Source organism: Geotrypetes seraphini, chromosome 18 (assembly GCF_902459505.1).
Source record: "Geotrypetes seraphini chromosome 18, aGeoSer1.1, whole genome shotgun sequence".
Classification (NCBI taxonomy): domain Eukaryota; kingdom Metazoa; phylum Chordata; class Amphibia; order Gymnophiona; family Dermophiidae; genus Geotrypetes; species Geotrypetes seraphini.
Genome location: NC_047101.1, coordinates 38392325 through 38415951, shown reverse-complemented (window position 1 = coordinate 38415951; position 23627 = coordinate 38392325). Strand labels below are relative to the sequence as shown.

The 23627-nt window shown below is 45.4% G+C and overlaps 1 protein-coding gene across 4 annotated transcripts in view; it reads left to right on the top strand.

Annotated features, from left to right (window-relative positions):
* Positions 1–23627, top strand: part of LOC117351708 (osmotic avoidance abnormal protein 3-like) — a 93456-nt gene that overhangs the window by 8488 nt on the left and 61341 nt on the right. For 3 of the 4 annotated variants that reach the window (XR_004537498.1, XM_033927430.1, XM_033927432.1), the window contains exons 2-6: positions 12004–12055; positions 12761–12846; positions 17958–18005; positions 20967–21113; positions 23135–23212. Coding sequence is in view for 3 of the 4 variants with exons in the window: in XM_033927430.1 (XP_033783321.1) it covers positions 12004–12055; positions 12761–12846; positions 17958–18005; positions 20967–21113; positions 23135–23212 (411 nt within the window). In the remaining variant the exon portion in view is untranslated. Of the gene's footprint in view, positions 1–209; positions 541–12003; positions 12056–12760; positions 12847–17957; positions 18006–20966; positions 21114–23134; positions 23213–23627 lie in introns of those variants that run through there. The other variant, XM_033927431.1, reaches the window with a different exon arrangement.

Below are 23627 nucleotides of genomic sequence, written 5' to 3'. Positions count from 1 at the left end.
TACTATAAAATTGCTTTTGGTGTTGCCCCATTATATCTTGTCGACAGATTTCTTATCGTGGTGCATGAGAATAGTAGAAAATCTCACGCCCTATTTACGTTCCCTTCAGTTAAGGGTTGTAAAAGTAAGAAACATCCTGAAAACCCGACTGGATTGCAGCCCTCGAGGAGAGACTTTGACACCCCTGGTTTGTGCATGCGTCAGGATTGTTACCCAGTGATACGTGTTGTCGGATGGGGGCGTGCCTCCGATCGCCTCCATTTGCATGAAGGTGAATCGGTCGGCCTGCCTCCAATTGCACACGGATGGGAAGGTTGACTCTAGCCCTTAATCAAGATCACAAAGGTGCTGCAGTGAGATCTAAACTCCACTTCACTACTTCATTTCCACTGCACTGCCACTGGCACGGTCCCTTTAAGAGAACTTAATCCAACCTAGATCTACGGAGGTAAACTGAGTGAATTAAAAATTAACAGCAGTCAGAGCCATCAATGTCTACAGCAGACAAAGGCTTACAAGTCATTCATGGCTGCAGAACAGGTGAGTGCCTAACGGGTCATAGCGACGGAGAGAACTGTTTCCTATCCACGAATATGAAAGCAGGAGGAACATTAAGGTTAGATGGACACTGCCTTTTTTCCAGGAATCTGTGAAAGAATACCTACGTTAACTGCCCTATAGCTGTTACACCTTCAACCTATTTCTTACTGTGAGAACGTTAAGATCAGAGCATGCTATGTTGTTATCTTAGGAGAACTGCTACTACTGTTATTTATCATTTCTGTAGCGCTGAAAGGCGTACGTAGCGCTGAAAGGCGTACGTAGCGCTGTACATGTAACATTCAATAGACGGTCCCTGCTCATAAGAGTTTACAACCTAATTTGGATAGACATAAGAACATAAGAATTGCCTTACTGGGTCAAGCCCTGTAATCTAATCTAATCTAATCTAAACCTTAAGTTTATATACCGCATCATCTCCATGAGTATGGAGCTCAACACGGTTTACAAGAACTTAAAATAGTGGGTAGAGAAGAAGAAAAAGGATTACATGAACTTATGTGTAGAAGGGGGGAGAGAAAGGGGGGAATGTTAGAGCTACAATTTGCTGTAAAGCCAGGTTTTCAGTTGTTTGCGGAATAACTGAAGGGAGCTTAGGTTCCGCAGCGGGGTGGTGAGGTCGTTCCAAAAACCTGTGATTTTGAAGAGAAGGGATTTTCCCAGTTTGCCTGCATAGTGGATGCCGCGTGGAGAGGGGAAGGCTAGTTTAAGCCTTTGGGCAGTTCTGGAGGAGTCGGGACTGGAGGAGTTGAAAGACAGTGGGATAAGAGGAGGGAGGATTCCGTGAATGATCTTGAAAGCCAGGCAGGAACATTTGAAATGGATTCTGGAGATTATTGGGAGCCAGTGAAGTTTGGCAAGGAGTGGGGAGGCATGGTCAGATTTGCGTTTTGAGAAGATCAGTTTGGCTGCAGTATTCTGGATTAGCTGGAGTCTTAGAATACTTTTTTTTTGATAGATTTAAGTAGATGGCGTTGCAGTAATCTAGTTTGGAAAGGATGATGGATTGGGCAAGGATGGCAAAGTGTTGTTGGCTGAAGTAGGATCTAGCTTTCCTCAGCATGTGAAGGCTGAAAAAGCATGATTTTGCCAAGGAGTTGAGGTGGTCATTGAGGGAGAGAGAGGAATCGATAGTGATACCAAGGACCTTGCATGAGAATTCGAGCTGTAGTGTATCGCCTGTGGGTAGTGCGAAAAGTGTGGGCAGGTGTTCGAATTTTGGGTCGAGCCAGAGTAGTTTTGTTTTAGATTCGTTTAGTTTCATCTGTACCGAGAGGGACCAGGCACGGAGTCTCATTATGCAAGCTGTAATGTTTTCGTGGAGGTTGGTGAGATTCTGGTCAGTCTCAAGGAGGACAAGGATGTCATCTGCATAAGTGTAGATTGTTTCCAGGGGGGATAGTTGAAAGAGTTTCAGGGAGGACATGTAGATGTTAAAGAGAATAGGGGAAAGGGGTGATCCTTGAGGTAGAGCAGCTTTTAAACTGAGACACACAATTCGACCGTGCTCATTTGTCTTGTCTGGTTACCGTCTGTTGGGTGTTCTACTAGGTTGGACACCCCATAAGGCGGGGGGGGGGGGGAAGGAAGGGGCTTCTCATGTTGCCTGTCTGGGAGCTTTTTCCAGGACCCATCAGAGCCCAGGGTCCTGGAAATACCTTCTTTCTTTTCCTCCAAGGGGGGAGGGGGGAAGGGTTAGGATGCCGCAGCTAACCCGACTGTGATGGCTTTATCCAAGCATTACGGGCTGTAAATACAAAACCTTTCTGGATAGGACTTTTATGTACCAAGCAAACACACAATAACACCGGTTAGACGACTACATAAATGGAGCTAAACTGACCTATAACCAGTGTTCCCTCTAAGCGGGCGGGTGTTGTGAGCAAACTTTTTTCACCGTGAGCCAAAAATATCGGGCGCCAGCAAGTTATGAGCCAACTCGCCCGATTCTCCTCTCGCCGCCCTGCCATCTGCCGTACGCCTCTTCCGATCGTGCGCTGTGACGAGAAACGTGTGCGCTGCGATGTAATATTTTGTGCGCCAGCGCACGCCAGCGCAGCTTAGCGGGAACACTGGTTCAAATGGTTTTATTTATTTCCCCAAATTTATTTTTGTTATATGCATTGAAAATATTTGATATTGCGTTTAAATCAAAATCTCAATAAACTTGAAACGAGTGCCCGTGAGATTGTGGGAGGGTTAAATACTCAAAACTTAGAAGTTTTTGCTACGCCAGCTTTCTGGTATCTTTACATACAGTGGCGTACCTAGCATATGTAACATCCGGGGCCCATCATTTTTTGGCACCCCCCCCCATCTGTAAGAAAAACATGATTTTTAGTAACAAACCACACGTCACACATGAGTACCTAGGAAAAGGCAGCATCTTACATATTGCAGTGAGCAGTACATCAATACACCCATTGTAAAACTAAACAAGCCAGACCAGCACAGATCAATCCTACACCGTCAATCCTAACAGAAAACCATGTCTTTCGAACACACAGAACACAGAAAACACCTTCGCCTAGTAAGGAATATGTAATCACAAACTAACCCCTCCCTCTTTTACAAAACTGTAGTGTGGATTTTAGCTACGGAGGTAACAGCTCTGATGCTCATAAAATTCTGAGCATCAGAGCTGCTACCACCAAGGCTGGTGCTAAAAACGCTTCACAGTTTTGTAAAAGGGGGGATAAAATAAAAATACATAGACAAAGGTTAAATTGAACCAGCAAGAAGCTGGACTCTGCATACAATGCTTCACAGAAACAGTGACACATGTCTCCTAAAGCAATAAATAAATAGAAATTTTTTTCTACCTTTGTCTTCTGTGGTTTCTCCTTTCCTCATCTTCTTGTAACTCTCTTCCTTCCATCCACTGTCTGCCGTCTCTCTTCCCCTATATGGCATCTTCTCTCCTTCTATGCCCCTTCCAGAAACTGTATGCCTCCCCCTTCCATCTCTCCTTTCACCCCATTGGTCTGGCATCTCTCTCCTCCCCTTCCCTCTCCCACACCTCTCCTCATAGTCTGGTATCTCCCCTTCCCTGATTCTCTGGCATCTCTCTCCTTTCCTTTTCTTCCATCTTTCGCTCCCCCTCCATGCTCTCACATCTCCCCCTTCCTTTTCCCTTAGACTGGCATACCTTCCTCCTACGCTCCAAGCCCTGGCATCTCCTTTAATTCCCTCCCTCATCTTCCTTCTCCCTCCAGCTGGGTACCGCAACACTCTTCCCTGCAGCTCTGCACTTCCCCACAATTGCCATGCTTCGGTTCCTCTTCTTCCTTCCTTCCTCCCCCCCCCCCCCCCCGCGGGACCCTGCGGCACCATCAACTCTTACTCCCTCTAATGTCGGCCCTGCAGCTCCAGACTTCCTCGCACCTTCTCCCCTCCCCCTTTGGATCGCTATTATTTTAAATGTTATAGCCGCGGAGCTGTATCCATCAGTGGAGATGTCTAACCTCGGCCTGCCCCGGAACTCTTACTGCAACAGTGACTTCCTGTTCCTGCCTAGACGGGCGTCTGCTGCAGTAAGAGTTCCGGGGCAGGCCGAGGTTAGACATCTCCACTGATGGATACAGCTCCGCGGCTATAACATTTAAAATAATAGCGATCCAAAGGGGGAGGGGAGAAGGTGCGAGGAAGTCTGGAGCTGCAGGGCCGACATTAGAGGGAGTAAGAGTTGATGGTGCCGCAGGGTCCTGCGGGGGGGGGGGGGGGGGAGGAAGGAAGGAAGAAGAGGAACCGAAGCATGGCAATTGTGGGGAGGTGCAATCCCCCCAATGCGTCCCCTTACCTTACCGACGCGTGTGTGCGCTGTGAAGAGAAACTTTGCGCTGCGATGTAATATTTTGTGCGCGAGCGCAGGCCAACGCAGCTTAGCGGGAACACTGCCTATAACGCTTTTAGAAAAGCCATAAAAACTGCCTTATTCGATAGATTTATCGCCTAAATAATAACTATTTCAATCTCTAAATCAATCTCTTTTCTTTCTAACATGTCCTCCCCTGCGTATACTTTTGAAATTCTAACAATCTGTATATTGTAATTCGCTACATCTTATGATTCGGTATACTGTAATTCAATGACTATTTGCATATTGTAATTCGCTGACTGTCCAGCTCTCTTTCAATGTAAACCGCCTAGAAGTCTCAAGATTGTTGGCGGTATAGAAAAATAAAGTTATTATTATTATTATTAACTGCTGCTGCCCTGTTGGCCTGACTTAGGCTATACTTTGGTTGGTTTACTTTGTAAGTGTCTTGGGCTTTTCTCTGGTGCCTTTATTCAGGGGGGGGAGGCTATGTGGAGAGGTAGGTGGGGGGAAGCACAAAAACCAGATGATGCATTGTGTAACGTATTGTTCTATTGTACGTTCAGTTTTCTCTGCAGTCATCAATAAAAATTGTTAAACATTAAACTGAGACACACAGACAGGAGAAAATGGTCAAGACACATTATGCAAGTTATGGAATCATTTACCTGGTTCAGTACCACAATGTAGTGCCAGATGGAAGTTGAAAACCCAACTGTTTGCAAGGGCATTTATTTTGTCTGCTTGTTTGTTATAAGATCTAGGGCAGGACTTGAGGGTATTGCAGTGACATGTATTTTGATTGCTCTGCTCGGTTGGGCTGATTCTTTGTTTTCATATGCGTCTTTTATTATTATTATTATGCTGCTTGTGAACCACCAGGTACTATATCCATTTTTAAAATAAATACATTTGCTGATGACACAAAGTTGTTCAAAGTTTTTAAATTGCAAGAGGATTTTGGGAGACTGGGCATCAAATGGCAGGTGACATTTACCCCCTCCTTTACTAATGCGTAGTGTGGGTTTTAGTGCCGGCAGCGGCGGTAACTGCTCCGACACTCATATGAGCTAGGTACTTGGAACCTGGGTTGGCCACTGTTGGAGTCAGGATACTGGACTTGATGGACCTTCAGTCTGTCTCAGTATGGCAATTCTTATGTTCTTATACTCCTTCTCGAGAACTCTGTTCATCGGGCCAGTCTCTCTTATCTGTACCCTTCTCCTCTACTGCCAGCTCCAAACTATGTCCTTTATCTCTTGCTGCCCCATACTCCTGGAACATAAGAACATAAGAATTGCCACTGCTGGGTCAGGCCAGTGGTCCATTGTGCCCAGCAGTCCGCTCCCACGGCAGCCTTTAGGTCAAAGACCAGTACCCTATTTGAGACTAGCCTTACCTGCGTACGTTCTGGTGCAGCAGGAACTTGTCTAACTTTGCCTTGAATCCCTGGAGGGTGTTTTCCCCTATAACAGCCTCCAGGAGAGCACTCCAGTTTTCTACCACTCTCTGGGTGAAGAACTTCCTTACGTTTGTACAGACTCTATCCACTTTTAACTTTAGAGAGTGCCCTCTCGTTCTCCCTACCTTGAAGAGGGTGAACAACCTGTCTTTATTTACTAAGTCTATTCCCTTCATTATCTTGAATGTTTCGATCATGACCCCTTTCAGTCTCCTCTTTTCAAGGGAAAAGAGGCCCAGTGTCTCTAATCTTTCATTGTACGGCAACTCCTCCAGCCCCTTAACCATTTTAGTCACACTTTCGAGTATTCCAGATGGGGGCGTACCATGGCCTGGGTACAGCGGCAAGATAACCTTCTCCGATCTGTTTGTGATCCCCTTCATAATCATTCCTAGCATTCTGTTCACCCTTTTCGCCGCCGCCGCACATTTTTGTTACCGACATGCATTACCTTACACTTATTCACGTTAAACCTCATTTGCCATGTTGCAGCCCATTTCTCGAGCATATTTATGTCACGTTGCAGGTCTTCGCAATCCTTCTATGTCTTCATAATCATTCCTAGCATTCTGTTCACCCTTTTTGCCGCCGCCGCACATTGTGCAGACTGCTTCATTGACTTGTCGACCAGTACTCCCAAGTCTCTTTCCTGGGGGAGTCTCTCCGAGTACTGCACCGGACATCCTGTATTTGTGTATAAGATTTTTGTTACCGACATGCATTACCTTACACTTATTCACGTTAAACCTCATTTGCCTTGTTGCAGCCCATTTCTCGAGCATATTTATGTCACGTTGCAGGTCTTCGCAATCCTTCTGTGTCTTCACTACTCTGAATAACTTTGTATTGTCTGCAAATTTAATCACCTTGCTCGTTGTACCAATTTCCTGGTCGTTTATAAATATGTTGAAGAGCGGAATTCCACTGATGACGCTTTTCCAGTCCGAGTATTGCCCATTTACCCCCACTCTCTGTTTCCTATCCGCCAACCAGTTTTTAATCCATGTGACTATTTCACCCTCAATTCCATGGCTCGCAATTTTTCGAAGTAGTCGTTCATGCAGGACCTTGTCGAACGCCTTCTGAAAATCCAGATATACAATGTCGACTGGGTCACCCTTGTCTATCTGCCTGTTTACTCCCTCAAAGAAGTGCAGCAAGTTCGTCAAGCAAGATCTTCCTTTGCTGAAGCCGTGCTGGCTGGTCCTCATCAGATTGTGTCCGTCAAGGTGATCAATGATGCAGTCCTTTATCAGCGCCTCTACCATCTTTCCCAGTACCGAGGTCAGACTCACCGGTCTGTAGTTTCCCGGATCTCCCTCGAACCTTTCTTGAAGATCAGCGTAACATTCGCCACTTTCCAGTCTTCTGGAATCATTCCTGATTTGATCGACAGATTGGCTATTAGTTGGAGCAGTTCAGTTATAACCCTTTTCAGTTCCTTGATTACCCTTAGATGGATGTCATTCAGTCCTGGGAATTTATCATTTTTAAGCCTATCAATCTGCCTTCATACCTCTTCTAGATTGCCTGCATACCTCTTCAACCCTGTCAGTTTCCCATCTTCGTTTCTTGCGTATAGCCTGTTGGCTTCTGGTATGTTGTGTATATCCTCTTCGGTAAATACAGACGCAAAAAATGTATTCAGTTTGTCGGCGATGGCTTTGTCCTCCTTTAGCATTCCCTTTATTCCATGGTCATCCAACGGCCCCACCGCTTCCTTCACGGGTCGTTTCCCCTTAATATATCAAAAGAACAGCTTGAAGTTTTTCACCTCCTTGGCTATTTTTTCCTCGTAGTCTCTTTTGACCCCTCTTACCGCCTTATGGCACCTGCTTTGATGTTGATTGTGCTTTTTCCAGTTTTCGTCCGTTTTTGACCTTTTCCATTCCTTAAACAAAGTCTTCTTGTCTCTGATCGCTTCCTTCACCTTTACAGTGAGCCATGCCGATTCCTTGTTCTTTTTCCTATTGGATCCCTTGTTGATACGCGGTAAATATAGATTTTGCGCCTCGGTGACTGTGTCCTTAAAAAGAGACCATGCTTGCTCTAGTGTTTTTACAGTGCTTATCCTGTTCCAAATCTTCTTCCCCACCATGAGTCTCATCCCTTTCCTAATTCCCTTTTCGGAAGTTTAGTGCCATGGCTGTTGTTCTGGATCAATGTTTTGCCCCTGTGTCCAGGTTGAAGTAGATCATATTGTGATCACTGCTTCCCAGTGTCCCTTCTACTTCTATATCTTGCACCGGTCCTCCTAGTCCATTTAGAATTTAGTCCAGAATTGCATTTCCTCTCGTATTTTCCTTGACAAGTTGTTCCAGGAAGCAATCGCCTACAGCATCCTGAGTCAATATGTCAAGCTTTGTCCCTGGCAGTATTCAAATCCAGGCTAAAAGCCCACTTTTTCAAGGTTGCTTTTAACTCCTAAAGCACCCATGCCTGAGAAGCTCCCTACTTGACCTGTTTTTCTGTTTGATTAGATTGTAAGCTCTACTGAACAGGGACTGCTTCTTGTATGTTTTAATGCACTATAGAAATGATAAGCCATAGTAGTAAGTCAATGCTAACTTAACTGACCTGTCTAAAAAGTTTCCCCTCCAGAGTGGAGCAGCCTAATGGTTAAAGTACCAGGCTTTAAATCCCACTTCTGGCATCTTGTGAAATTGGGCAAATCATCTACCCCTCCATTGCCTCGGGCACAAGCTTAGATTGTGAGTCCTCTGGAGGAAGCAAATATCTAATATAGCTGAATAACTCACCTTGAGCTGTAACTGAAAAAATTCAAAATCTCTTTTCCTTTGAAAATTGTGATACACAGTAAAATTACCTGCAGACTTTGCAACTATCCTACCTTCATACTCTTGAAGTTAGGTTACTTAGGGGCTGATGCTCAGAACTAATGTCAGCACTAAAAAGCAGCTGGCATTTGATTTGCACACACGTTATTGTGTGCAGAATGCTCAAACGTCTGGAACATGGGTGTTAATGTGTACTCTAAACATTGCCGCAAATTACTCGTATATCGAAATGCATTTAAATGATGCAAATGAGATCAATTAGTATTCCCTTACAGTGCTCAGAGGGCAGCAATGCAATTTCATACAAATGAGGCCACCACAGGTATCTCACTTCTTATGGTTTATAGTTCATGAATTGGATATTCCGTTCTTCATAATAGACACAAAAAAGCGGTGTACAATTTTTACAAAATTAAAAAGGGAAAGAACATAAGAACATAAGAAGTTGCCTCCGCTGAGGCAGACCAGAGGTCCATCTCGCCCAGTGGTCCGCTCCCACGGCGGCCCATCAGGCCCATTTCCTGAGCAGTGGTCCCAGACTATCCCTATGATCTACCTCTACTCCTATCTGTACCCCTCAATTCCTTTATCCTCTAGGAACCTATCCAAACCTTCTTTGAAGCCTTGTAACGTGCTCCAGCCTATCACAGCCTCCGGAAGCGCGTTTCATGTATCCACCACCCTCTGGGTGAAAAAGAACTTTCTGGCATTTGTTCTAAACTTGTCCCCTTTTAATTTCTCCGAGTGCCCCCCTTGTACTTGAAAAGGAGTCTGTGTAGAATCACAGAGGAAAACACAAATACCAAATTCTAGTTTAGGGTTTATTCCCACTTCTCCTTTCTTTGATGCCATTTTGTATTTTAATAAGGAGAAGTGATTATACCGGATGAATCTGAAGCAGTATATTGGAAAGGCCTCAGAGCCTTCCCATAATGTGAAAGTGGTTTCATTTACCAGCTGAAAGTTTCTCAATCTCTTCTCCTTCTGGCCAATCCTGTCCTTTTTACTGTTGATATGTTTGGTTATAAACCACAGGCCTTCCCAAAGGCTACGGAAGGTCAGACAGCATGCTTCAGTAGAACTGGCTTTTTAAATTGCTCAGAGGAATGTATAACAACTTCAGATAAGAAAACCAGCATTTTAGAGCTTCCAGTTCCCTCCCAATACGACTGTCGTTAGTCATTGCTGTAGTGCTACTTGTTGAGATGTCATCTATCCCATTATAAAATTGTGTATCTTTCTATTTTTAGTTGGGGTTGATGGTTTGTGGTTCTCCATTTATTTTTTTTATAATTTCTGAAGTGGTATATTTACTGTTAGTGATGCCTGCCGTGCCATCCCCGAAGAGGAAAAAAGAGCAATGGAATTCAAAAAGAAATGGGATATACGAGTATCCAGAGGATTCCTATAGGACAAGACACTAGAACTCAAACATAGACCCCTAATTCTATAAAGGGGTACCTAAATTTATGTAAAACCAGGCCTGGTATATCGGCGCCTACTTCTGGGAAGCCTAGTAACACCTAGGTCTGCTTAGGCACTGCTGGGCGTGATTCCAAAGGATGCCTAGCGGTTGACTGACAGCCATGTGGAGTGGCGCCTATAAGTAGGCGCCGCTAGGCACTATTTATAGAATCAGGCCCACACTGTCCAAAATCAGACTTAGATGCCCCTCTGTATAACTATGTGAGTTGCCTTGTTTGGTCTCAGGTTACATATGTTAGCACCAATAATATATACATGCTAGACATATGCAGCACAGTAAATAAGAACAGCCACACTGGGACCGACCGAAGGTCCATCAAGCCCAGTCTCCTGTTTCCAACAGTGGCCAACCCAGGTCCCAAGTACCTGGCAGAAACCCAAAGAGTAGCAACATTCCAGAGCTTAGATTGTGATGTCATAATGCCTCATCCCACCAGTGCCTAAGAGTCAACCTCATCAGTGATGTCACAATACCTTGATTGTCCTATACTTGGCTCACATAAAAACATAAGAATTGCCATACTGGGACAGACAGAAGGTTCATCAAGCCCAGTCTCCTGTTTCCAACAGTGGCCAACCCAGGTCTCAAGTACCCAGCCAGATCCCAAGTAGCAAAACAGATTTTTATGCTGCTTATCCTAAGAATAAGGATATCCTAAGAATAAGATCCACTGCTTAGTGGATTTCCCCAAGCCATCACAATAATGGGCTACGGACTTCTCTTTTTGGACATTATCCAAGCCTTTTCTAAATCCTGCTAAGCTAACTGATTTCAACACATTCTCTGGCAACGAATCCCAGAGTTGAATTACACGTTGTGTGAAGAAATATTTTCTCCAGTTTGTTTTAAATCTACTACTTACTGTAGTAGTTTCATCGTAGATCCATAAAAGAGGCAATCCCTTCCCTACGAAGCTTACAGGCAAGTCAGGGAGTTATGATAAGCTTTGGAAGAATTAGTGTGTATGGAAAAAAACCCAAAAATAACCCAGCAGCCTTAATAAGAGAATTTGGCATCTTTGGGCATTGTTAACCTAAAAATAAGTGCTCTGAAATATGGCAATGACAGCTTCAAAGTGGATGTTATGAAACTCTGATTTGTGATGCCTGAATATTGATCCTTTTGAAATGAACACTAGATTATAGATGCTGGAAGATTCCACTATTTACTGAAAATACATTGTTCTTTATGTATATATTTTATATTTAAAAAAATAAATGAGTCAGGTTTTTGAAAGGATATTTGAAGAGTGTGATGATTATATTAAAAGATCCTTTTTTGTAACCCCTACGTATGGACTTCTGACACTATGATGTTTATTTACGCATATCTGGAAGATGGTGTAGAATTCTCTAATTTCTTCAATGTTTAGATGGAAAGACTTCAGTAAAGCACTTTCTTGGTGAGATACAACTAATATTTTCAAACTGCATATCTTTTTGTTACATAGAAACATAGAAAAAGACGGCAGAAAAGGGCTATAGCCCACCAAGTCTGCCCATTCCAAATACCCGCCCCCTGGTTTCACTCCCTTAGGGATCCCATGTGAATATCCCATCTTCTCTTAAAATCCGACACGCTGTTGGCCTCAATCACCTGCAGTGGGAGTTTGTTCCAATGATCCACCACTCTTTCAGTGAAGAAGTATTTTCTGGAGTCGCTATGGAACTTCCCTCCCCTGATTTTCAGCAGATGCCCCCTGGTGGTCGAGGGTCCCATGAGGTAGAAGATATCTTCTTCTGACTCGATACGGCCCGTGATGTACTTAAACGTTTCAATCATATCACCCCTCTCTCTCAGATAACATTTAAGAAAATAAATACATTTTGGGCTACACAACCAAAGACGTGAAAAGTTGTTTTTTCTGTTTTCCTTATAGCCAGAACAAGAAGTGTATGTGAAAGTGGCAGTGGGACTCAGAGGAGCAGAAGGTGGGTATGATGGATACTTTTGATTAGGCCCAGCAAAGTAGGGCCTGGTCTCACAGCTGGTAAAATGAGAAATGGTTTTATATTGTTCTGGCTTTCTTGTCAGAATTCAGGTAAGATGAGAAAATTCAATTTTTACTGTCTACTATTCAAAGCCATGAATGGAGACAGCCCAGCCTACTTAAACAAGCACCTTATCCGAACTACCACAACCAGGCAAAGGATAACCCAGACGCCATTCACGCACCCCATAATCAGACGCATCAAACGCAGGCAGCGAAACTAGACCACCAACTCTCCATGATTTCCCTAATGAATATGCATTGAAAGCAGTGCATGCACATAGATCTCATGCATATTCATTGGGGAAATACTGAAAATCCGACTGGATTGCGGCCCTCAAGGAGGGCCTTGACACCCCTGACATACAGGGTGGTCAATTTTCTATGGGTAGGGTTACCAAATGGCTCCAGAAAAAGGAGGATGGATTGAGACATCCAGGTTTTACTTCCAGTGCTTCCAGCATATGGTAACCCTATCAATGGATAAATCACTGTTTTGCCTGTAGAAATAGTTTAAAAAATTATCCTCCCTCCATATATACATTTTTCTGCCTTCTGCTTAAAATAGAACATGAGCTATTTACATTCCAGCTGTTCAAGTAGGAACTGCTATTCTCACTGGCTAACTTCCCATTTTATGTTTTAGGTTTGGCTCATGAGGACAATGGCGTAATTATTAATGAAGATGCCAAATGCTTGTTGTTTAGAAATAAAGCAGAGGAAGAATTTCAGGTGATGTCAACTTAAAATGCTCTACACAGAGGGAAAGATTAACTAGAATGGATAAAAGGGAGAGTGTCACATGGGATCCAATCAAAGCTTCCAACAGAGTCAGCTGGGGCAAATGTTTTGTAACGCAACATAGAAACATAGAAGATGACGGCAGAAAAGGGCTACAGCCCATCAAGTCTGCTCACTCTGCTTACCCACCCCCTGTCTATGCCCTAATGACCCAATTTCCTTATCTTGACCCTCATAGGGATCCCACATGGGTATCCCATTTATTCTTCAAGTCTGGCACACTGTCTGCCTCGATCACCTGCACTGGAAGCTTGTTCCAATGATCAACCACTCTCTCTGTCAACATGGACCTTCCTGTCCAACTACCAAAGGTAGTTGTCTCCTTCCATTTATGGTATTTTGGTCACTATAGAGATGGTCCTCAGTCAGGAGTCATGAAGCTGTGATCCCTACATCTGGTCACTAGATGTCGCTGTTGAACAATGGCTGAGGCATTCCTTTCTTTAGTGTTCCACATCATCCCTAGCTACAGCCACCCCAGGGAGAAGAGTATAGGGTGGGGGGCAATGCTCAAAACTAACACCAGCACTAATAAGCAGTTAGCACTTGATTTGAGCACATATTATTGTGTGCAGAATGGTTATCTTCTTTTTTTTTTTTAAATATTTATGTGTTTATAGGCCACTTACAGCCTTTCCTCCACAGATATCAAAGCATCTTAGAATATATTTAAGGTATACTACTCTAGGTTTCCTCTAAATAGTTTCTTTATCTGTCCCTGGGGTCCTTACAATCTAAGGGCCCCTTTTACAAAGCCACTGTAAGTGCACTAAAGCTTGTTCAATTCCTATGGGCATCAGTGCATTTACTGTGGCTTTGTAAAAGAGGCCTTAAGTATGGTACCTGGGGACATGGTGGATTAAGTGACTTGCCCAGAGTCACAAGGAGCAGGCTGGGATCAACCTAACCATTAGGCTACTTCCTTCCCCACGTAGGCTGAACATTGGACATGTGGAGGGGCATAATCAAAACATACATCTAAGTCTGAATTGGGTATATGGCACTAGATGCCCAAAGTTGGCAGTGGGAAAATGCCCATTTTTGAAAAATACATCTAGAAATTTATTTATTTATTTTTTAAATCGTCTATCTGGATGGCCAGGCTGCCAGGATGTCTATCTTTATACCACATTTTCAGCCATTTTCCAAGTCCCAGATGCCCAGAGCAAGACCGTTTGGATGTGGGAGGAGCAAATCTTGCACTGGACTGCCACCCAGACATGGCAACAGAGCAGTGGGGCACCTTATAGGGCACTGCTATGAACTTTGCAAAAAGGGTGCCACATAAACAACTCAACAGAACTCCCTTATAGAGCCCCCAAAACCCACTATACTCACCTATCTATAACCCCTATAGCCTTTATGGCTGCAGGTGGCTTCTATATGGCAGTAGAGTAGGGTTGGGGGGGGGGGTTGGTGGCCTCACATATTCCACAATAAATGTAGTGGTTAGAGTAGCATATGGGCCTTGGTCCTCCTCTCTATGGTTTACTAGCCCACCCCCCAGACTATTTAAGACACCTTTGTGCAGCTCTACTAGGCTTTCCTATACCAGGTGCTGATGTTCTGGACATAGCTATATACTTTTTTATTCTGATCTTTGTGGGGGTGTGAAGGGGTCAGTGAACAATGGGGGAATGTGTGTGGGTCTTTACTTTGTCTCTGTAGTGGTTATCTGGTCAATTTGGATACCTTTTTGGCACTTATACCTGTTTTAACATCGTCTAACTCACAATGTTTAAGTTTCATCCAGGATGTCTAGTAAAATATTTGATTATCCCTGTCTAGGTTGGCCTCCATCCTGCCCACATACTGTCCTAACCACTCCTCCAGATATGCCCCTTTCAGCTCCCATCACACATCCAGAAAGTCAGTTTGATTTTTGGTACTTGGACGACCTGTCTTTTAGGTCATCCAAGTGCCGATTTGGGTGGGTTTTTAGACGTGTTTAGGTTTTGATGATGAGCCCCATAGCCTTCATTTCTCAACTCCTGGGCTAAGGAATTCTAGAGTGCCAGAGACAGAGAATAGAAAGTAGTTTGTGTGGTTAGTTCCTGTCTGATCCTTGAAGGAGAAGGAAAGCTAATTTTGTGAGGATCTTAGGGACTGCACTTGAGCATAACAGACCAACAATGTTGCAAGTTATAGAGAGTGCTTGTGTGATCTGTACTAATTCTCGGTGCACTGTTCCTATAGTGCTAAAAATTCATGGATAAGGTACGTAGAACATTTAGCTTTTGAATCCTGGGCCCTTTATTTTTCTAGTTGTGGATGTCAGGGATGGGCTAGTAAGAAGAAGAACTACAAATCTGGTGAGGATCTTGGACAGATGAGTGAAAGTGGATTTTGTGAAGGGTTACATCACATGTGTACAGCCCTACCTATGTCTAGAAATGCTATAGAGATTATAAGTAATAGCGGTACGAGTAATAATAGTGCCACTGAGGAATACAATTCTGGGTCCATATCCAAACAATGTCATTCATTCGAAAGATACCAGTATTTTATTTGCATTTATCTCTGAGAACTGGTAGCACAGCACTATGGAGACCAGGGCTGGCTCAACCTATGGACCAGATGAGCCCCTGGCCCAGGGTATCAGTGATAAAGGACACCAGAATCCTAGTCTGCTCTACCTTCAGACTTCAAGAGGGACAGATGCTGGGCTGGGATTTTGCCACTCTTTATCATCAGTGCCCTGAGCCAGTGCCTCACCTGGCCCAGAGGGAGGGGGAGATTTGAGAGAGAGGGGGGAGATGCCAGATCACAAGTTGAAGGCAGGAGGAGAGAATCAGATTGCATGGGGGGGGTCGCTAATGCAAAAGTTGGTTCAGGACACTACAGTCCCTACAGCCAGCCTTGACAGAGACAGAGCTCACCCCCAGTGGTGTAGTAAGTGTGGGGGCCGCCCCAGGCGTTGACACCTTTCCTTCCCTCCCCATGGTATAGCTCACTGGTGCGAGCAGGATAGGTCACGGCATAGTTCACTGATATGAGCAGCACCTTTCACCCTCTGCTTGTGTCGGCCATAGCTACCTTTTGATGTCACTTCCTGGTTGCAGGATCAGGACGTGACATCAGAAGGGAGCTGAGGCTGGCGCGAGCGATGGGTGGAAGATGTTGCTTGCGCTAGTGAACATTTCAAGAAGGATGTGGGGGACAGGGGGTGGGTGCTCAAGCGGTGAAGGGGGGAGCACAGGGTGCAGCTGAGAAGAGCAGGGGGAGCATGGTGCAGTGATGCCAGGTGCCACCGCCCCGGGTGCCAAGCTCCCTAGCTATGCTACTGCTCACCCTGCCTTATATCAAGCCACGGTGCCGAGCAGTGCAAGCTAAATGCCAGGCCGCTCATAAGATTAGAATGGGCAACTTGGCATTTAGCTTGCGCTGCTTGACAGGGGTGGGGGGTCAGTAACATTTCCAGTGCATGATTTAAGTAAGAGGCACACACTCATTAATCCATCCTGAAACCACAGGAGCAAATTGTGGAGTCAGGTGAGGCGTATGGCAGCACATCAGTCCTAACACAAAGGTGAGGGCGCAGTGGTTAGAGTTACAGCCTCAGCACCCTGAGGTTGTAGGTTCAAATCCCACACTGCTCCCTGTGACCCTGGGCAAGTCACTTAATCTTCCCATTGCCCCAGGTACAATAGATAGAGTGTGAGCCCACCAGGACAGAAAGGGAAAAAATGCTTGAGTACCTGAATGTGAACCACTTAGACCAGTGGTCTCAAACTCAAACCCTTTGCGGGGCCACATTTTGGATTTGTAGGTACTTGGAGGGCCGCAGAAAAAATAGTTAATGCCTTATTAAAGAAATGACAATTTTGCATGAGGTAAAACTCTTTATAGTTTATAAAACTTTCCTTTAACAGTTAAAAGGAAAGATATATAAACTATAAAGAGTTTTACCTCATGCAAAATTGCCATTTCTTTAATAAGACATTAACTATTTTTTTATGCGGCCCTCCAAGTACTCTATTTTTTTCTACAGCACTCACATTTAAAGTTCAATATCTTTTCTTTCTCAAAACTGGCACATTTCAATCACTAAATTGAAAATAAAATCATTTTCCTACCTTTGTTTGGTAATTTCATCAGTCTCTGGTTGCACTTTATTCTTCTGACTGTTCATCCAATACTTCTTCCCTTCTTTCAGCCTCCTGTATGCTTCCTCTCCTCCAGACCTCATTCCCTCCCCCAACTTTTTCTTTCTTTCTCTGTCTGTCTTTCTCTGATTCCGTGCCCCATTTTTTGCTTTGTTTCTGGATCCCTGTCCCCCCCCCCTTCTTTCTTCCTTCCTCCGTGCCCCATTTTTTGCTTTTTTTTCTGGCTCCCTGTCCCCACCCCACCTTCTTTCTTTCTTTCTTTCTTTCTTCCTTCCTTCCTGCCCTCCCCCATGCCACCGCCGCCACGGAATAGGCTGCTGCTGCTGCCGCTATCGGGAACAGGCCATCTCCCTGCTTCTCTTCTGCACGGGGCCGACCAACTCTCGCTGCCCAATGTCAATTCTAACATCGGAAAGGACGTTCCGGGCATCCAGGCAGTGATTGGCTAGCCAGAACGTCCTCTCGACGTCAGAATTGACGTCGGGCCGCCAGAGTTGGTCGGCCCTGCAGGGAAGAGAACAGTGGACCGCCCCCCCCCTTGGTACGCCACTGGAGCAGCAGCGTGTCTGGCCGGCTCGTTCATTCAAAGCCGCGGGTGGCGGCTCCTTGCGAGATCCGCGCCTGCGTCTGAAGCCTCTCCGATGTTGTGACATCAGAGAGGCTTCCGATGCAGGAGTGGATAGCGCAAGGAGCCGCCAATCCGCGGCTTTGAATGAACGAGCCGGCTGCTGCTCCAAAAGGAAGAGAATGATGCCTCCAGACCGCGAGCTGCAAATAAAACCTGGAGAGCCACATGCGGCCCGTGGGCCGTGTGTTTGAGACCGCTGACTTAGACTATAAGTGGTATATAAATACTTAAATAAAGCCAGATTTTGGTGCTGAGGGAAGAGATAATGCTGAAGTTATTGTAGTAACCCAGATGTCTTTCGATTGCAGGAGGACAGTTTCACTGTCGACGGAATCTTCTGGCTGAACAGGGGACTCGTAAGTCTTGTAGCATATTTTCAATGTTTTTTTTCTGGCTTTATCCGCAGTTTTATTTTAAGGGTCAATATTCAGCTGGTGGCGATTAGGGTTTTGCTAACGGCCGTTGATGTAATGCCCGGAAATTCAATGCCGGGTCATGTCCAGGCTTTGGCATTGAAATTCTGGGTTGGTGGAGCTGGCTGCAGCAGAGTCAGCTAAATGCACTATTCAGTATTTAACCAGATGCGGGTTACTGCATAAAGACAGGACTGACTTATGAGGTTCAACATATGCAGTTACCTTGGCTGGTTAAGTGTTGAATATAGGCACTTAAATGGGCAAGTGCCAACTCCACCCACTGGAATGCCCCCCGAAATAGCCAGTTTTTAGTTTGGCCCTAACTACTCATTTTCAGTTGAACTAATTGGATAAGGGCCACTGAAAATTTATACTTAGCCCCCAATAGGCAATTTTACTGGTTGAAAACCATTTCTGGCCACGTTTGTTGCAGTTTATCGGGTCTTGCTGTGTATTTGTAGATAGCAGTGGCATAGAAGGGTGGGAGCGGACCACCCTGGGTGCTGTCTTGGTGGGGGCACCAGCATCTCTCCTCCTCTCTGCCTCCTGGTCCTTCCCCCCTGCACATGTGCCTTGCCTTCCCCCCATGTCTCTAACACTTCACTGGTGCAAGCAACAGCACCAACCAGCTGCTCGCGCTGGCTTTGGCTATCCCTCGGAAGTCACTTCCTGGTCATGGGCCAGGAAGTGACATCAGAAGGAGAGCTGAGGCCAGCATGGGCAACAGGTTGGAGATGTTGCTTGCGCTAGTGAACTTAAAGAGGTACAGGGGAAGGGAAGGGGTGTGTGTGTATGATGGAGGGGAGGGCTGAGAAGAAGGCGGGGTGTGCCACCACCCTGAGCACCTCCCACCTTAGCTACACCACTGGTAGGCAGAACCAATATTTCAGCCATCATGCTGTGGCTTTATGGTGAGAACATCTTTAAACTCACCAGGGACTCTTCCATTCTACGGAAAAAGAGACTAACAAGTTTTCCCAACAAAATTCAAATTGGTGACCAATGGACTTTCCTTCCTCATTCACCAGCCAACTGGGTTTGAGGACCCACTGTATATATAAACGAGCAAATTGATAGTGGGAAGCCTGTGGACATAATATACTTGGACTTCCAGAAAGCGTTCGACAAAGTTCCACACGAAAGACTTCTCAGGAAACTACAAAGCCATGGCATAGAGGGAGATATACAAAGATGGATAGGCAAATGGCTGGAAAACCGAAAGCAGAGAGTGGGCATAAATGGGAAGTTCTCCGACTGGGAGAAAGTGACTAGTGGTGTACCCAGGGCTCGGTACTTGGGCTGATCCTTTTTAATATTTATATCAACGACCTGGAGGAAGGAACATCCAGTGAGATCATCAAGTTTGCAGACGATACAAAACTATGCCGGGAAATCAGATCGCAGGAGGATAGAGAGGAACTCCAGAGCGACTTGTGTCGGTTAGAAACATGGGCGGAGAAATGGCAGATGAAGTTCAATGTGGAGAAATGCAAGGTAATGCATTTAGGCAATAAAAATAAGGAATACGAGTATACAATGTCAGGTGCAACTCTGGGGAAGAGTGAACAAGAAAAGGATCTGGGTGTACTGATAGAACCCTGAAGCCGTCGGCACAATGCGCGGCAGCGGCAAAGAAGGCAAATAGAATGTTGGGCATGATAAAGAAAGGAATCTCGAGTAGATCGGAGAAAGTTATAATGCCGCTTTATAGGGCAATGGTCAGACCACACTTGGAATACTGCGTCCAACATTGGTCTCCCTACCTAAAGAAGGATATAAAATTGCTGGAGAGGGTGCAGAGACGAGCAACAAAACTGGTGAAGGGTATGGAGAGACTGGAATATGAGGATAGACTTATAACACTAGGATTGTTCTCCCTTGAGAAAAGGAGACTGCATGGGGATATGATCGAGACCTTCAAAATACTGAAAGGAATCGACAAAATAGAGCAGAGAAGATTATTTACACTGTCCAATTTGACACGGACTAGAGGACATGTAATGAAGCTAAGGGGGGACAGGTTTAGGACTAATGTCAGGAAGTTCTGCTTCACTCAGAGAGTGGTTGACACCTGGAATGCCCTCCCAGAGGAGATTATTGCGGAATCGACCGTCCTAGGCTTCAAGAGCAAACTAGATGCATATCTCCTTAAGAGAGGCATATAAAGATATGGTGGACTATAAATTACGCCAGGTGTACACCTGGCAGGGCCTCCGCGTGTGCGGATCGCCGGACTTGATGGACCGAAGGTCTGATCCGGAGATGGCAGTTCTTATGTTCTTATGTTCTTATGAAGACCTCACAGCATACCCTGAAGAAAGCCACAGCACGATGGTTGAAATGTTGGTTCTACCTGGCAAGACACAGCAAGACCCGGAAACCTGCAACAAGCATGGATCCAGCAGTGGAAACCCTGAGAGAACATATAACCCAGCATCATGGGAAGAACATCTCTAAACTCACCAGAGACTTTTCCATTCTATGGGAAAAAAGAGACCAACTGATTTTCTCACCAAAATTCTAATTTGTGACCAACGCACTTTCCTGCCTCATTCACCTCAAGCCCCAACCAATTGGGTTTGAAGACCTACTATATAAAGACAAACTGCAGACCTCACAGCATGCCCCGAGAAGAAAGCCACAGCATGATGACTGAAATGTCGGTTCTACCTGCAAAGATGAGGCGAGACCCGGAAAACTGCAACAAGCATGATGCCAGCTGTGGAAGTCTAAGAGAACATTTCTGGCCAGTTAAATCACTTTGAATATTGACCCCTTAAAGGTGCAATCACAGTAATCTTGCAACTTTCAGAATGTGCTTTATGCTTCACAGCACTGTGCAACTCTTTCGCCTTTTTGGTTTCCAGTTGGTTTTAGCTGTTAATGTTTTTACTATTTCAGGACAAGCTCTACCATGATTTACTCAGCTCAGCGATTGGCACAGTAGTATTGGGATACAATGTAGCCCTGCTTGTTTGTGGCTCCCAATGCCCAGGGAAGGATACACTGCTCCAGGGCAGCAGTGGCCAGAACGGCATTGTGCAACAGGTGATGACTTTAGAGAAACCATTTAAAGATGGCCTCCATGCTCAAAGTTCAAGTTATTGTCCCGCCTGATGAAAGGAGCTTTTTGGTCAACTCCAGATTTAAGCTCACTGGACCTGATTCTGAATAGTGTGACCAAAGTTGTGCATGCAAATCGGTGCACATTGCCGATTTGCGACTTGTTTAACAAGCTAATCTGTGCTAATAATTGGCACTAATTAGAATGTATTGCTTACAACTTTCTAAGCACATTCTGTAAAGTGGTGTGTGTAAATTCTAGTGCATGGATGTCAAAAGGGGACAAGGCCAGGGGTGGAGCTTGAGCGGGTCATGGATGTTCCTAAAAGTTAGGTGCACTGTTACAGAATATGCCTAGACTAAGTACAACTTCGGTAGAGATATTTAGGCCTGGTTTTCATCAGCATAAATGGCTGTGCCTACATGTTATTCACACTGATGGGCGCTACGTGTGATTCTATAAATTGCGCCTAACTCCAGAGGTGGGTTATAGAATTGGGCTAAGCGCCGTCCTTTTCGTGACCGATTTTTTAGGCAATATATTTATATAGAATAAGGCCCGTTGTGGGATGGCTAATGCTGGGCAGACTTCTACAGTCTGGGTCCCATAAATGGAGACAGCAGCGCAGGATCAAGGCTGGAGGGGGCTTTGACACCAACTCCAGTGGTTGGGAAGTAGGACTGGCGCCAGGCAGACTTCCACGGCCTGTGCCCCAAAATTGGCAGGGAGAGGTAGAGATTAAGTATGCACATATCAGATCACATTCAAAGCATACAATATGATTGCAGGTGCTGGGGGAAGAGGAAGAATCATGAGGTTCATATTAGCAAATAGTGCGCTAATTAGCAGTGCAGGAGGGGGAAAAATGCATAGGGTTCAAAGCAACATTACTATGGTATTATGCTCCAAGCAGTGGCATAGTAAGGGGGAGGGGTGAGGGGGGGAGGACCGCCCTGGGTGCCATGTAGGTGGGGGCACCGGCACCCCTCCTCCTCTCTGCCCCCCCCACCTCTTCCCATTTCTCCCCTCCCCCTCCACGCGCATGCCCCCACCCCTTCCCTTCCCCCATACCTCTAGTCAAAGTTGTTGTTCGCGGTGGTCAACAATGTGCTCTTTGCGACCCCCATCGGCTCTCCTGCTGACATCATAGGAAGTGACATCAGAGGGAGAACCGACAGGGTTGCGAGGTATGGAGGAAGGGAAGGGGAAGGCGAGCATGACAGGTGGGATCGGGGAAGGAGTGGAGGGGTGGGGGAAGGGGCCTCTCACCTTCGCTGCGCCACTGGCTCCAAGATGGCATCATATGTAGTTGGTAAGGTGGCAAGTTGCTGTCTGCTCTGTTTATGATGCCAGCGTTTAATCATGACGTAGAACCTGCTTAGGGTGCCAGATACAACTCTGGCCACTTTGTTGGGCAGACTGTTTTATGGCTTATAGCTACCTGATATACTGCATTTTTCCAACAAATGAATCAGCGCTCATTACAATAAAAGCAATCTCATAAAAGAAGGAACTCCCTAAAATTATGACAGGAAATATCAACACTCATACTAGGAAAAAGATTAACCCCCTCCCCTCCAGGTGTGTGTCTCCTGGACTCAGCCAGATTAAAGCACTGGATGGATTGTACAGATCTTTATCTGCTGACATTTACTATGTTACTATGAATTTTGGTTTTGGGTGGTTAAAGTTAGAACAATTTTCAACCAACCAATTTTCAACTCTTACCCCCGCTTCTACGAAACCGCGCCAGAAGTTTTTAGCACAGAGAGCCAGGCTGAATGGCCCGCGCTGCTCACGACACTCATTGAGTTCCTATGAGCGTCGGGAGCAGCGCGGCTCTCTGCGCTAAAAACCGCTAGCGCAGTTTCGTAGAAGAGGGGGTTAGATTCCTTAAAATTAGCCTAACCTTGCGCTCCTAAAATTGAGGTGTGAACTCAGAGTGCTCAGGCTTCCTTTGAACATCAGCCTTCATGTCTGACCATGGGAAAGTTTGTCTTTTCAGGTGCTTCACAGTGTGTTTCAAGAAATCCAGTCAGCAGAAAAGGGTGAAGAATGGCAGGTGACCATCTCTTTCATTCAGGTAAATGGTGCCCACCAACTAACGCAAGAACCTCCCCAGATATGCCACAGCTGGGAGTCAAAGCAAACCAGTCTACCTTCTGGTTTCCTAAAGAATATTAAACTTTAACCCAATGTCTCTGAAACATTTTTAGCTCTGGCACACTAAACTGAGCAAATGTTTTTCATGCCACATTATAATCTACTATAATAAAATGCTAAGCCCGTGCTTCCTTGATCCCTGATCTGTCACATTGTGCCGGCAAGAGTGCGCATGCACGCTTACTACGTCACACATGGCAACTCGGCATTTAAGAGCAATTGAATGTCTCACTCAGGAAAAGCGAGGGCCCAACACGGTATAAGAACAGCAGCAGCCCCCGAAGCTCCTCTCCAATCCAACCCCTCTCCAACCTCTCCTTCCTCACCGACGCCAA